Source organism: Bacillus rossius, chromosome 2 (genome assembly GCF_032445375.1).
Source record: "Bacillus rossius redtenbacheri isolate Brsri chromosome 2, Brsri_v3, whole genome shotgun sequence".
Classification (NCBI taxonomy): Eukaryota; Metazoa; Arthropoda; class Insecta; order Phasmatodea; family Bacillidae; genus Bacillus; species Bacillus rossius.
The window spans coordinates 62,869,299-62,882,163 of record NC_086331.1 but is presented as its reverse complement, the minus strand read 5'-3'; the positions used below and the strand labels follow the sequence as shown (position 1 = coordinate 62,882,163).

Genomic DNA, 12,865 nt, shown 5'->3' with positions numbered 1-12,865 from the left:
CCACTGACGACATGCGGCAAATGTCTAATGTCTGCATTAGCCGGCGCTGGTGAACCTCCCTCCCTATGTTTGGTAGAGCCAGCGGTAAATAAGATGATGGCAAAGATGGCGGAATACAAGCATTGCTTTACCTTACAGATATATTTCTTGTACAAAGTAGCAAGAACTCTGGTACGTACAAGCAACAAAAATCTTGTGTCTTCTTACCGTAACTAATAAATGCGTGAATCTCGCTTAATACTATTGCGTTGTACGATAACTCGCCATAGATTTGGCAACAGTGATCAATAAACAAAACAACCAGGATGGTGACGTTCTCAGCACGGAACTAATATCTTGTTACTTTAATCTGGTGTGGACTTTATGTAAATTCAAAAAAAAAATCCATTTCAAGTATTTAAAAATAAATGTGGACATTATGCAATTAAATACAGTAACTTCACTTTTCTGACAGATCTGAAAGTAGGGTGATATAAGTTTTACATTCGCAATTTAAAAACTTGGTATAGAAAAACATGAATCATGTCGTACCAAAGGACATTTGGAGGTCAATGGTGAAGTTGGATTTAATGAAACACTGATTTAGCGGAAAGATTTTAGAAAACCATGGCATCTCATCAAATCGGGATGCTACTGTACGATGAATTAATTCTCTTTATCTAAGTAAGTAATAGATAATGTAGATAATACACACAAGTTATTAAAAAATAAACTCTGTTGGTAGAAATAAAATATATACTGAAAAATTAAATAGTAGTACATGACAGAATTATCTTTTAATAGCTTCACTATTATTACAGTAAAAATATTTTACATAAGTCACACAGAAAACATTAAAATAAACAAACTTTTTTTTACTTTCACAAAATTAAGTTTTTTTATTTGTAGTAAGAGGCCAACGTTTGACCCTCGATATATTGAGGCATAATCGACAGACAAGGTTTGCACCATGTTCGCAACATTATCCTCGAAGTTAACAATGTGTCTGTTTTGACTCCGGAGGACCTTCAAGTCGAGATCACAAAAGCCAGAGTCGGTCACGCTGAAGATTGGACCGAGTTTTGAGGAGACTCGTTCGCAGCTGGAGACTGGTCTGGTAAGTATTTTGGTTAGGCTTAGTAGCTTTGAATCAATACATTAGTGTTGCATGAAGGCAGTTAAAAAACAAAACCTTTTAATAAATGTAAGTAAAAGTTTAATTCTGCAATATTTCTACAAAGTATTTTATAGTTTTCAAAGTAGAGTATCAAAATATTATATGCAAGGTATTTTTAAACATTCATTTGGCACAATAATTCATGTCCTGGTAAAATTCATTACAAAGTAGTTCACTTAAGTTCTTATGCTTCTTTTTTCAACACTGGTCAAAACTGGCAACTTCCTGAAAAAAGAAAAAACCATTCTTAGTAATGCAAAGGCTATATATATAAAACATGTAGTGTTTAGACAACACCCATGTTATGCCTACATAAATAAACAAATTAAAGGGAAATCCATCACGGTTTGTGTTGGGTCAACATTTGTAGTGAACATTTCAAAACCTGAATGAGTGCATTTCATAACACCAAAATGCGTATATGAAATGCTGGAAGATTGGAAATAAAAACATGTTTAGTCTCTGAATTACCATAATTCCATCTGTTAATTACCAAACATTTTAAATAATTATTTTATGACATTTAAAATAAATAAGACAGTGGTAGGAAAAGCCAACCGCTCTTTTGTAGTGAGCAAATGATACACACTTATTCACAGTTAAAAAGTTATTTATTCCTTATTGTTGCAAAACACTGCAGTGTTAAACATAATATGTACTTGATTACAGTGGATTTTTTGCTTTATTAAAAGTATAGTCCGTTCACCACTGGAAAGACTTTTTGAAATCCAACTTTTGAAAAGAAAACCCTAGCTGTTAGCAGCTTGCATTGTTATGATCATTACTAGAGACAGAGCGGCCCATCACATTTCCTTCAGTACACAAAGTGAAACAGTTCCAAAAACTTTTCAAAAAATATGCTCTATTATTTGATATGCTGGATGTACCTATCCCTGTGGCTAGCCTGAACAATTTATAAAGTACAATAGAACCTCATTTGTATGAACCCGGGATCAATGAATTCCCGTGATTAACGTATTTTTTCTCTTGCACCGTCATTTTCCCTACAGTATTAATTAGTCCGGTCGATATACAAAGGTTCGTGCGTTTTTTTAGGGGACCTTTTTTTTATGATTGGAAATCATTTTTGGAATGCCAAGGATGAAATTTAGCATGGGAGTCACCTTTGTAATTTTGGCATTTGGCTGCCATTTTGAAAAACAGAAACTAGTGTATGCTATATGATTTTTCAGGTTTATACACCACAGCCTGTGCATTTTTAAACAGGATTTTTATATTTAGTTTGAATTTCATTATTAACATTGAAAGAATGAAATTTAGCATGGGAGTCACCTTTGTAATTTTGGCATTTGGCCGCCATTTTGAAAAACAGAAACTAGTGTATGCAATATGATTTTTCAGGTTTATACACCACAGCCTGTGCATTTTTAAACAGGACCTTAATATTTAGATTGAATTTCATTATTAACATTTAGAGAATTAAATTTAGCATGGGAGTCACCTTGGTAATGTTGGAATTTGGCCGCCATTTTGAAAAACAGAAGCTAGTGTATGCTTTATGATTTTTCAGGTTTATACACCACAGCCTGTGCATTTTTAAACAGGACTTTTTTTTTACATATGGAAATGTCTTGAATGTAACATCACACATAGTTAATGTTCACTGTATATGAAAATCATCTCACTGATCTTCCACTGAATCACTATACTCTTCATCTGTATCGCTGGTTTCCAATGATGAGTCATAAAGAATTCCACTGACTTGCTCCTTTTCATCTTCTAATTCATTGTCACACTCCTCTGAAAGGGTTTCATTGGATTGAGGCAATTGGGTTCCAAATGGAAGTGCGGGTATGGTGTGTGTGACAGGTCGCAATCCATCTTTGTGCCTTTCCCAACCGAAGTTAGTAGGGGGCAACTGCTTTAGAAGTCTCGCATTCTTGTATTCATAAGCTTGCAAATGACTTCGGAGACAGTGTTGTCTAAATGAGTCCTCGTCTGGAGGCAACCTGGCAGAATCATAATGTCGTAACTGCCTCCATTTTCTTTCTCGTGCTTCACACAATCGTTGACTCACAGAGTCATTGTAGATAATCCTAATCGTTAACAACTCCAGTTGAATGAACATTTCATGGGATAGTTCTTTGCTGACTCCTAGTTGTAGTACTGTCTGTAGGTATGTCAGATTATTTGATTGGAGAATGCGTTTCATTGCTGTCACTTTGCCACAGCCAAAGAAACCTTCTACCGTGTCACAACCTGTAAATGTGTAGAGACCAAGAGCAGCACATGCTTTGTCTTTTTTAGAGAACAATGAGCGACAGATGTAGAATTCTGCAGAACTTCCCGATTTCCTTTTATACATGTACATATCCTGCTCGGTTATATGACTGATGTATGAAGCAATAACCCATACATCTGTGTCTTCGAAATCAAGTACAATTGGATGAGGATCATCTAATTGTGCTGCTTGGAAGAACGCCCTGATATCTGCTTCACATGGCAGTGGTGCTTCGAATCGGGGATCACATTCGTTGGATATGAGATCATAGCAGAGAAGATCTTTCGTGTAATACCAGTTAGTATTGTGCTTATAGGATTGCCATTCATTGAGAAGGAAGTGTTGAAGTCTTAGTTTATTTGCAGGCTTTGAGAGAAATGAACGCCATGCACTTCCTGTAGGCATTTGCTTGTCAGCAATGGGGTAAATGTTCGGCACGAACCCATACGATATCATACGACGTTTTTGCTCATGATATTTAGTACTGTCAATCAATGTTTCTTCGTTGTAAATATCATTGACTATGTGAAATGCTACTGCTTCAGGATGGCGACTTAGTATGAAGTTGTAGAGGTTGTAGGCATAAAGACTCCAAGTCTTGCAAGCTGGTATCTTGTTCCAGGCCATTCCGAGATCTACGATAGCATGGTAAAGCGGTGGTGCCATCACAGGGTGCAGATCTAGTAATGTCATGAATTTTGACTTAACTGGTTTATGGAACATACCATCAGCTGTAAACAATGATAAACACACAGTTGTTATTCTATACTGCATGATATCCAGTAGTGTCATGGTCGCAGTTTCTCCACTTGTTAACATATCGACAACTTGCTTTGTTGCAGCATGATCTACCAATGTCCTCAGTGTTTGCCTGCTCTTTGCAGTGGAGGCAGTCTTCGTCGCAAACGTTTGGCTTTTCCTCTTTGTAATCGGGTTGTGGAGTGATGTAGTTTCTGAAGAAAGTCTGTTCAATATTGCTTCTGCCATGGCATTTCCCTCATCATGAGCTGTGTCCAAACTTTTCACTACATGTTCTGGTGCTGGCTGTCCAGTGCAAAGTGAGCGTAGAGTTGGCCGACTTAGGTCCCATGGGTTCGCATCCCATTCCTCTAGAGCAAGTTTCACTTCGTGAATCACTCGAAAGTCTTTCTTCATCCTCGATGGACCCAATTCTGGGTGGCTGTAAATAGGCTTCTTCATATCTATGGCTTCTTGCAATTGCTCTCTCAAGTACAACACAGCAGGCCTGCTTAAAATGTTAATAGCAATCATGGATAGATTCTTGGAAAATCCCACCCAGCCACCACTTCTACGGTTCTTGGATTGTTTGTTCATAGTCATTTCAATGACCTGGTCAGGAGGCAATTTGCTGTAACTCTTGCCAGTCAATGAAAATGAGTATATTGAAGCCATATGTTTCTTCTCATTATCTGTCAAGTTGGACATTCGCCAATAATAGAGAGAGAGGAAGCGAAGGTAATTTATGTTTCCATATGATGCTAGTAGAGGAAGCATTCTACGACAACTGTTTAAGTATTCATCAAAATTTACTCCACTCCGTAGACAGTGGTAGTGCTGAAACAAGACTTCCACATCAATAATATAAGATAGCCAAAATTTTGCCATATCTGAGTTACTGTCAAAGATATTTTGGAACATCAATTGCACGAATTCATTAAATGAGTGTGATGCAACAAATTCATCAAATTCTTTTTCTGTTGAAATATCCACCACCTGTTCTAAGCCTTCAAGTATATCTGGGTGATTTTCAATGTAACTTTGTGTAAGCATATGTATTAAAGCTTCTGCTATCAATTTGTGCAGACGCATTGCCCTGTTGTAATGTTTCCCAGATAATGCTTGACTTAAACTTCCTACAGCTACAACACCTGCAGCAACAGCTAATTCTTCGATACCACTTCCAGAATATCTTTTTCCTACAGCATTAAGGTATGACAATTCTGTGTGAAATCCACCTAACACACCCTTTACGAGAGACCACCTATCCTCATCCTCGCATAGGCATTCTTCAATATATTTATATATTGCTTGGTCACCAACAAGTTGAATAAGAGGCATTTTTTTGTGTTTGGCAACTCGTTGGCACCAATTCAACACATCTTTGACAACTTCCTTACCTGGTGGTTGTGAATAAGATTTGACATTATATGTTTCCCACTTGTCCGTATCACTTGAAAGGTGACAATGGTAACCAGTATATGAAGGCACAGTTCCTTCTTTTTGAATCACACGGTGAAGTGAGTGAGCTACCAGTCTGTGAACTGTTACAGTGTTTTCAGCAGGTTTCAATTGATGTGGTTGTGGGTCGCTATGTATGCCATCATTTTGCAAGTTTTTGGTAACAACAGGGCAAACTAGAGCTCTTCTGGCTTCAGGCGTTGGTATAATTAATGTTGTGCTATTCGTCTGTGCATCACAACGAAAAGATTTTGATTGTGCCATTATGACATTCGTGTAATGACTAGTCTCAGAACCGGTAAGTCCGTCTTCTTTAAAATCATCATTATCCATCACTACTGTTCCCGGCTGACCTGATGCTATTTGTTGTGGACATATTAGGATATCTGAACCAGTATTATTAAGTTCTCCGTTGTTGTGTTGCTGTAATGCTAATGCTGACAACTCGTCGAGTACATCATCATATGAAATGCCAATTCTCAATTTTTTGAGAACATTGATAAGCTCCTTGCTGCCCGTCAAGTTGTGTACAGATATTGATAAACTTACTTGCAGTGGTTGGCGTTTTCTTGTAATTAAATGCATTACACCTTCAGATAGGAAACGAACAGCTGACTGCAAACGTTCTTCAACAACTGCACGGTCTTCTTCCAATTTAGCATAAGGGTCAGCAAGCAAGGCTATTAAGTTATGGATGTCATTAGGGGTATTATCATTCTTGAGTTCTTCAACCTGGCATGGCCATGGTATTCCAGGCACTTTTCTATGTTTACCATGTAGAATTTTAGCAACGTTCTGTATCAAATTTGAAGTGTTCATGCCCCAACTATTCAAAGCACTTTCCACATATGCCCCACCATGCTTAGTAAAAAACACTATTGAAGATTCGTTTCGCCGGTATCTCGGCTGAAATCCAATATTGTTTCCAAAACGTGTTTCCAGTTTTTGGCGAAGGGAACGTAGGGCGTATTTGTCGTCACATGTGTTTCTGATTTCTTCATTTCTGATCATCATGTCTCTCTGAATTTGCTCATATTCTGACAGTAAGTCTCTCAGAGTATAAACCTCTTTGCGGATGTCCAAGTACTCAACAATATATTCACACAGGCTATTAAATGCTTCAGTTTGTTTTTCTTCCAACCATTTTAATCGCTGTTGCTTATGTTCCTTTTTTATGCCGCTCGCATTCTGGTGGTACACTGGTCTGCAGTATGTCTTCCAACAGTCTTTGTGATATTTAATATCCAACGCAGCTGCTTTCCGTATCCCTCCTTCATTGTCACAGAAAGTAATTATAGCCTGCAGTCTATCCTTAGTTTGTTTATCATCAACGTACTCGACTGCTTTGGAGAAAGTTTTCCAAGCATCTTGTGTTTCCAGTCTGTGAACCTTCACTGGTGTTCTTCCACCAACATTGTTTCTAACAGTTTTTCCCTCCAAGGTTTCTGTACAGAAAACACAAACAGATTTAGAAACAATGCGGCTGCTTCGTATGCGTTGTTCTTTTGTGTGTTCTGCAGAGGTACCAGCAGCTTCTCCCACATTTTCTTCAGGCATAGATTTTCTATAATATGTATCCTGTGCTCGTAATAGCTTATGACCAACGACTTCAAGCCTGCAGACTTTATGAATTTTCCTAGGCAAAGCATTTACCTGTATCTTTTCGTGAATATCATCAAAGCTCGTCCCTAAATCCTTCCATTCTAGTGCTTTTTCTGCAATTTTGTTCCAGGTGTCCTGATTTGGATTCTGTAGTGGATTTCTTTTAGATGTAGTTGATTGCTTACATATCACACAGTCGTCTTCTGCACGTGTTTTTGTTTTCTTGCCAATAGGTTCAGGTGGCGATGCATTCAATAATGCATGTCTTTTTCTTAATTTTGATGCACCAGGATCATCCATTTTCCATTTCTATTGTACTAACTCACTGCAACAAAGAAAAGAAAATATATACAGACTATAGTACTAACATAACAATTACACATAGGACATTTGAGACTTCCAATTAAAACTGTCATATAGTATATACTGGTTTCTTTTTTTACATTAATAGCACGTAAATGCTAAAATTAAACAAATGTCTACCATGCTAACTACATTATATAATGTAATGAATGAAATGTAATTATTAAAAAAAGCCCCGACCTAAAAAAAAGGGTTAGTTTGGTGAATATACCAAGAATTATCATGTAAAAGCACTGGGTTTTGTTTTTTCAATATGGCGGCCAAATGCCAAAATTTCAGAAATGGCTCCCATGCTTAAATTCCTCTTTGGCTTACCAAAAATGGATTGCAATAATAAAAAAAAGGTCCCCCTTTAAAAACGCACGGACTTCAATAATTTCTACTGGACTATAATGCATTATTTTCCCGTGTTAAACGAAAGTGTTTCCTTAAATTTACGTTGTAACAGTGCTGTATTTAATAGAAAATTGTTAGAAAAGTTGTGATGGAACAATAAAAATTGAAAGCGAATAGAGTAAACTTTACTTATTATACGTGATTGTATGTTTTGAGGTCATGGTAGGTTCTTTACCCATTGTAAACAAATCTTTGGTGACGTGAACGTGAAAATTTAGTTGATATTTTATCTCTCTCTTTTGAACTTTAATGAATAATGCTTAAAAATTAAGTTGTATAGTGGAGTTTTTAATTAAATAAATATTGTACTATGGTGGTACCACTAACATAACTTTAAAAGCAACATATAAAATTCTTGTAAATATGGCGACTTCATGCATGTTCGGCAATTTTCGGTTTACCACATAAGAAATATTGCAAAAAGACGATTGGCAGCACTGAATTTCCAAACATCACATCTGAAATTTTTTTTTTTTTAACCTTTTATGTTCTGTAGCCGTGTTACTTTAGAACAAATGTTTACTATAAAATTTCTGAAATTAAATCAATATTAACAAGCGATTATACACAAAGTCAGAAATAAGAATTGTGTGATAAAATCTCACTATTAATAGTGGACGTTTTAAAATGCTCAACATTCACATCCTTTCTTCAATAACCAAAATTTTAATCTTCAACTTTAAATAAACATTAATTGTGAATTACTGCAAGTTTGGGTGGATTTATTGTTTTCACCATGTGAGATAATTGTTATAGTAAAAACGTAATCTTCTCTTTTTTATTTGCTGTTGTGTGTATTTGCTTGTTTCCACCATAGTAAGAATAAAAAAATTTCAAACACTTCCCTCCTTTTACATTTCTCCCGATTTTTACTTATTTTTTTCTTGGTCCCTTGAAATAAGTAAAAACGAGGTTCTACTGTAACAAAACAGTAGGGCTGGACTGATACAACTTTTTATCAATTCCATTACTACAGATTCTTATGGGCCAATTCTGGCGATACTATGTGCCGATACCATGAAGGATTAGACACAAGATAATATTTTACTTTAAATTAGGGATCTGCAAGTACAGGTTTTTGAACTGAAGCTGAGTTCGAGCAAGTTTTCCAGAAAGCTCACGAGTTTTGAATGGAGCCTATTTTTATACAAAATTTGCAATAAATAAAATGCAGCATTACTAAACAGTTGTGCTTATTATGGTACAAATAAAAACTCATAAGTTCAGTTTTTTTTTAGCCTTGGATATTTCAAGCTGCAGTTTTTAATTCAAGCGTGACTCGGCTCAAAAATTTGAGTTCTCGCAGATGCCTACTTTAAATTATTTTTTCGGTCATCTATGTCAATATTATTTCTCCTCAGTATAAAACAGTTCCATGCTTCCTACAGTAAAAACGCCAGTCCTATTTTGAGTATAACTCTAATCTAGATACTTACTTTCAGTCATTCACTAGATCTTACAGACGGACAGAAACGTTTCACAAAAGCTTTATTTTGTACACTATGCAAGGGATTCTGATTGTCCCCTGGATTGCAATTATTTTGTATTTCAAAATGGCCACCAAAATAACTAACTGTAAAGTTTTAATTATCTACGGAATTCATCGTGGAGCACTTGGTGGCCCTGGAACTCCCTACTGTGACAAGAATATTTTGTGATAGCTTGTGCTGTTGCAGAGTAAAATGGCCATTTCTAGTACAAGTGCAGCTGAAAAGAAAGTTATTCATTCCATATGCTTTCCTGTACATTTCCCACATTCCCTGCGTAATCCCAGTGCACTGCTTTAACGTGGAACCAATGTTATACTATCCAAGCAGAAAAACTATAATCATAAAATGTCAATTTATTGTCGTGGTAAGTAAATAATAGAACTTGGAAACACATACAGTAAAAGTCTGTCGTAGCGAGTACGGTCTATAACATGAAATCCGCTATAACGATAATTATCATCGGCACCACCATTTTCCCATAGATTGTGTAGGAAAAAGTTCGTAAATAATGAATGCACCGTGGGCTCATCTTCGCTATAGCGATAGCTTATTCAGCTTTTACACCGATTTTTTGCAATGTTTTTGCTTATTTTCACACCCACATTGGCAAGTTTTACCATTTTCAGGTGGCGCTAGTAGATATATATAGTTCGTTCTGGGACACCAGAGGACGGAGGGGGATCCGGGGATCCGATCCAGCTACCTTAAGGCTTCGCTTCATCAGCCATGTTGGATTACGTCACTTCCGCCGGCCATGCACTCACGAAAAAGTGTCCCGTTACGTTCATTAGCCATGTACGCACGAAAAAGTGTCACGTTACGTTCATCAGCCATGTACGCACGAAATAATGTCCCGTTACAGTAGTAGGATATAGCCGTTTCTGGGAGAGGCGCAGGATCCAGGATCCGACCTTGACCTTTGACTTTGACCTTGAACCCTGAACTTTGACCTAGACCTTGAACCGAGTCCATGACCTTTGACCTTGACCTTTGACCTTGACCTTTGACCTTGACCTTTGAATTGAACCTTGACCTTTAACTTTGACCTTGACCTTAAAATTTGACCTTGACCTTGAAATTTGACCCTGACATTGAAATTCCACCCTGACCTTTAGCCTTGCGACCATCGATGTTGCCAACCTGATGACGTCATCTAATTCGTATGCTAATCCATATGCTAACCTAACCTAACCTAACCTAATCCATATGCTAAACTATGCTAACCTAACCTAACCTAGCCTAACCTAATCCATATGCTAAACTATGCTAACCTAACCTAACCTAACCTAACCTAACCTAACCTAACCTAACCTAATCCATATGCTAATCTATGCTAACCTAACCAAACCTAACCTAACCTAATCCATATGCTAATCTATGCTAACCTAACCTAACCTAACCTAAACTAATCCATATGCTAATCTATGCTAACCTAACCTAACCTAACCTAACCTAACCTAACCTAATCCATATGCTAATCTATGCTAACCTAACCTAACCTAACCTTACCTAACCTAACCTAACCTAATCCATATGCTAATCTATGCTAACCTAACCTAACCTAACCTAACCTAATCCATATGCTAATCTATGCTAACCTAACCTAACCTAACCTAACCTAACCTAATCCATATGCTAATCTATGCTAACCTAACCTAACCTAACCTAACCTAACCTAATTCATATGCTAATCTATGCTAACCTAACCTAACCTAATCCATATGCTAATCTATGCTAACCTAACCTAACCTAACCTAACCTAACCTAACCTAATCCATATGCTAATCTATGCTAACCTAACCTAACCTAACCTAACCTAACCTAACCTAACCTAACCTAACCTAATCCATATGCTAATCTATGCTAACCTAACCTAACCTAATCCATATGCTAATCTATGCTAACCTAACCTAACCTAACCTACCCTAATCCATATGCTAATCTATGCTAACCTAACCTAACCTAACCTAACCTATCCTAACCTAATCCATATGCTAATCTATGCTAACCTAACCTAACCTAATCCATATGCTAATCTATGCTAACCTAACCTAACCTAACCTAACATAACCTAATCCATATGTTAACCTATGCTAACCTAACTTAACCTAACCTAACCCATGCCAATCTATGCTAATCCATGCCAATCTATGCTAATCAGTATGCCAATCTATGCTAATCTGTATGCCAATCAATGCTAATCCATATGCTAATCTTTGCTAATCCATATGTTAATCCATGCTAATCCATCCGCCATTTTGTATTTCTAGAAATTTCCACCAACTTCGAATCGTGATGTCACCGTTGCACTTTTCGTCACGGCCGCCATCTTGGATTCGAATTTTTTTTCGAACTTCAACTTTTCGAAATTTGATGTAAACATCAGCCGCCATCTTGTTTCGTCTGCCGGTGGCCACCATCTTGTTTTCGTCTGCTGGTGGACGCCATCTTGTTTTCGTCTGCTGGAGGCAGCCATCTTGGTTCTCAAGTTGGCTGCTAGATGTCGCTAGTATCGCGCACCAAATTCAAAAAATTGTTGTCAGAGGCGCCGCCATCTTGGTTCTCAAGTTGGCTGGTAGATGGCACCACCGTCGCCATATTTTAGTTAATATAATCGATACCAGATGATGCCACCGTCGCCATCTTTAGTTCCTAGTGTTGCTACCAGAGTGTGCCACCGCCGCCATCTTTAATTCTTAAAGTTACCGCCGGAGTGCACCACCGACACCATCTTTAATTCTTAAAGTTACTGCCGGATGGCGCCAAGTGTTATGTAGTCAGTCGAGACAAGTCGGGAACGAGTCGAGACAAGTCTAGACAGTCGAGACAAGTCGAGATAAGTTTGGAACATGAAGCCATATTCTAAACTATGTTTATTATATATATGTATGCCTTTATATGTTTAGGTTTGATGATAGAATAATGCAAGGGAATGGCTTTTCATTTATATTTGCGACAAACAAACCATCCATCCGATTACATTATTCCAAGTGACCATATTGGATGATGACATCACCGTTTCAATTTCCGTTACGACCGCCATCTTTAAATATATTATCAGAGTTTAATGAAAAAATTTTTAAAATTTATAAAAAAACAAACTTTTACGACACGGAGCTCGGAGTCCTCGGTTCGAACCTGGTGAGGGCAAAAAAAATGGCGACCGATCCTTCCCTCGTGGTGGCTGCAGGCAGACTGACTCCCACCACTTTTTTTTTTCAAAGTATATATAACGTCATCTAGTATGACGCCATGTCCGCCATCTTGTCTTCGATGCTGGAAGCCATCATCATTGTATCGTCAGCGAGAGTACGCTGACGCCATGTTAGTTTAGTTCTTATCTGCTAGAGTGCAGTAATCATTTATTACTGTGACACCAACCATCTTGAAATTTGATCGCCATCTTGAAAATCCGTA

At 37.4% G+C, this 12,865-nt stretch overlaps 1 protein-coding gene across 1 annotated transcript; it reads right to left on the bottom strand.

Annotated features, from left to right (window-relative positions):
- Positions 1-1,258: 1,258 nt before the first annotated feature.
- On the bottom strand, positions 1,259-7,882 carry LOC134529326 (uncharacterized). The gene is made up of 2 exons (XM_063363273.1): positions 2,619-7,882; positions 1,259-1,381 (listed from the first exon to the last, which is right to left on the bottom strand). The coding sequence occupies exon 1, from the start codon at positions 7,497-7,499 to the stop codon at positions 2,799-2,801; it is 4,701 nt and encodes a 1,566-aa protein (XP_063219343.1). The 5' UTR covers positions 7,500-7,882; the 3' UTR covers positions 1,259-1,381; positions 2,619-2,798.
- Between the last annotated feature and the right edge of the window lie 4,983 nt (positions 7,883-12,865).

Coding starts and splice junctions, on each gene's coding strand:
- LOC134529326 (XM_063363273.1), bottom strand. CDS start 7,499: ATGGATGATCCTGGTGCATCAAAATTAAGAAAAAGACATGCATTATTG.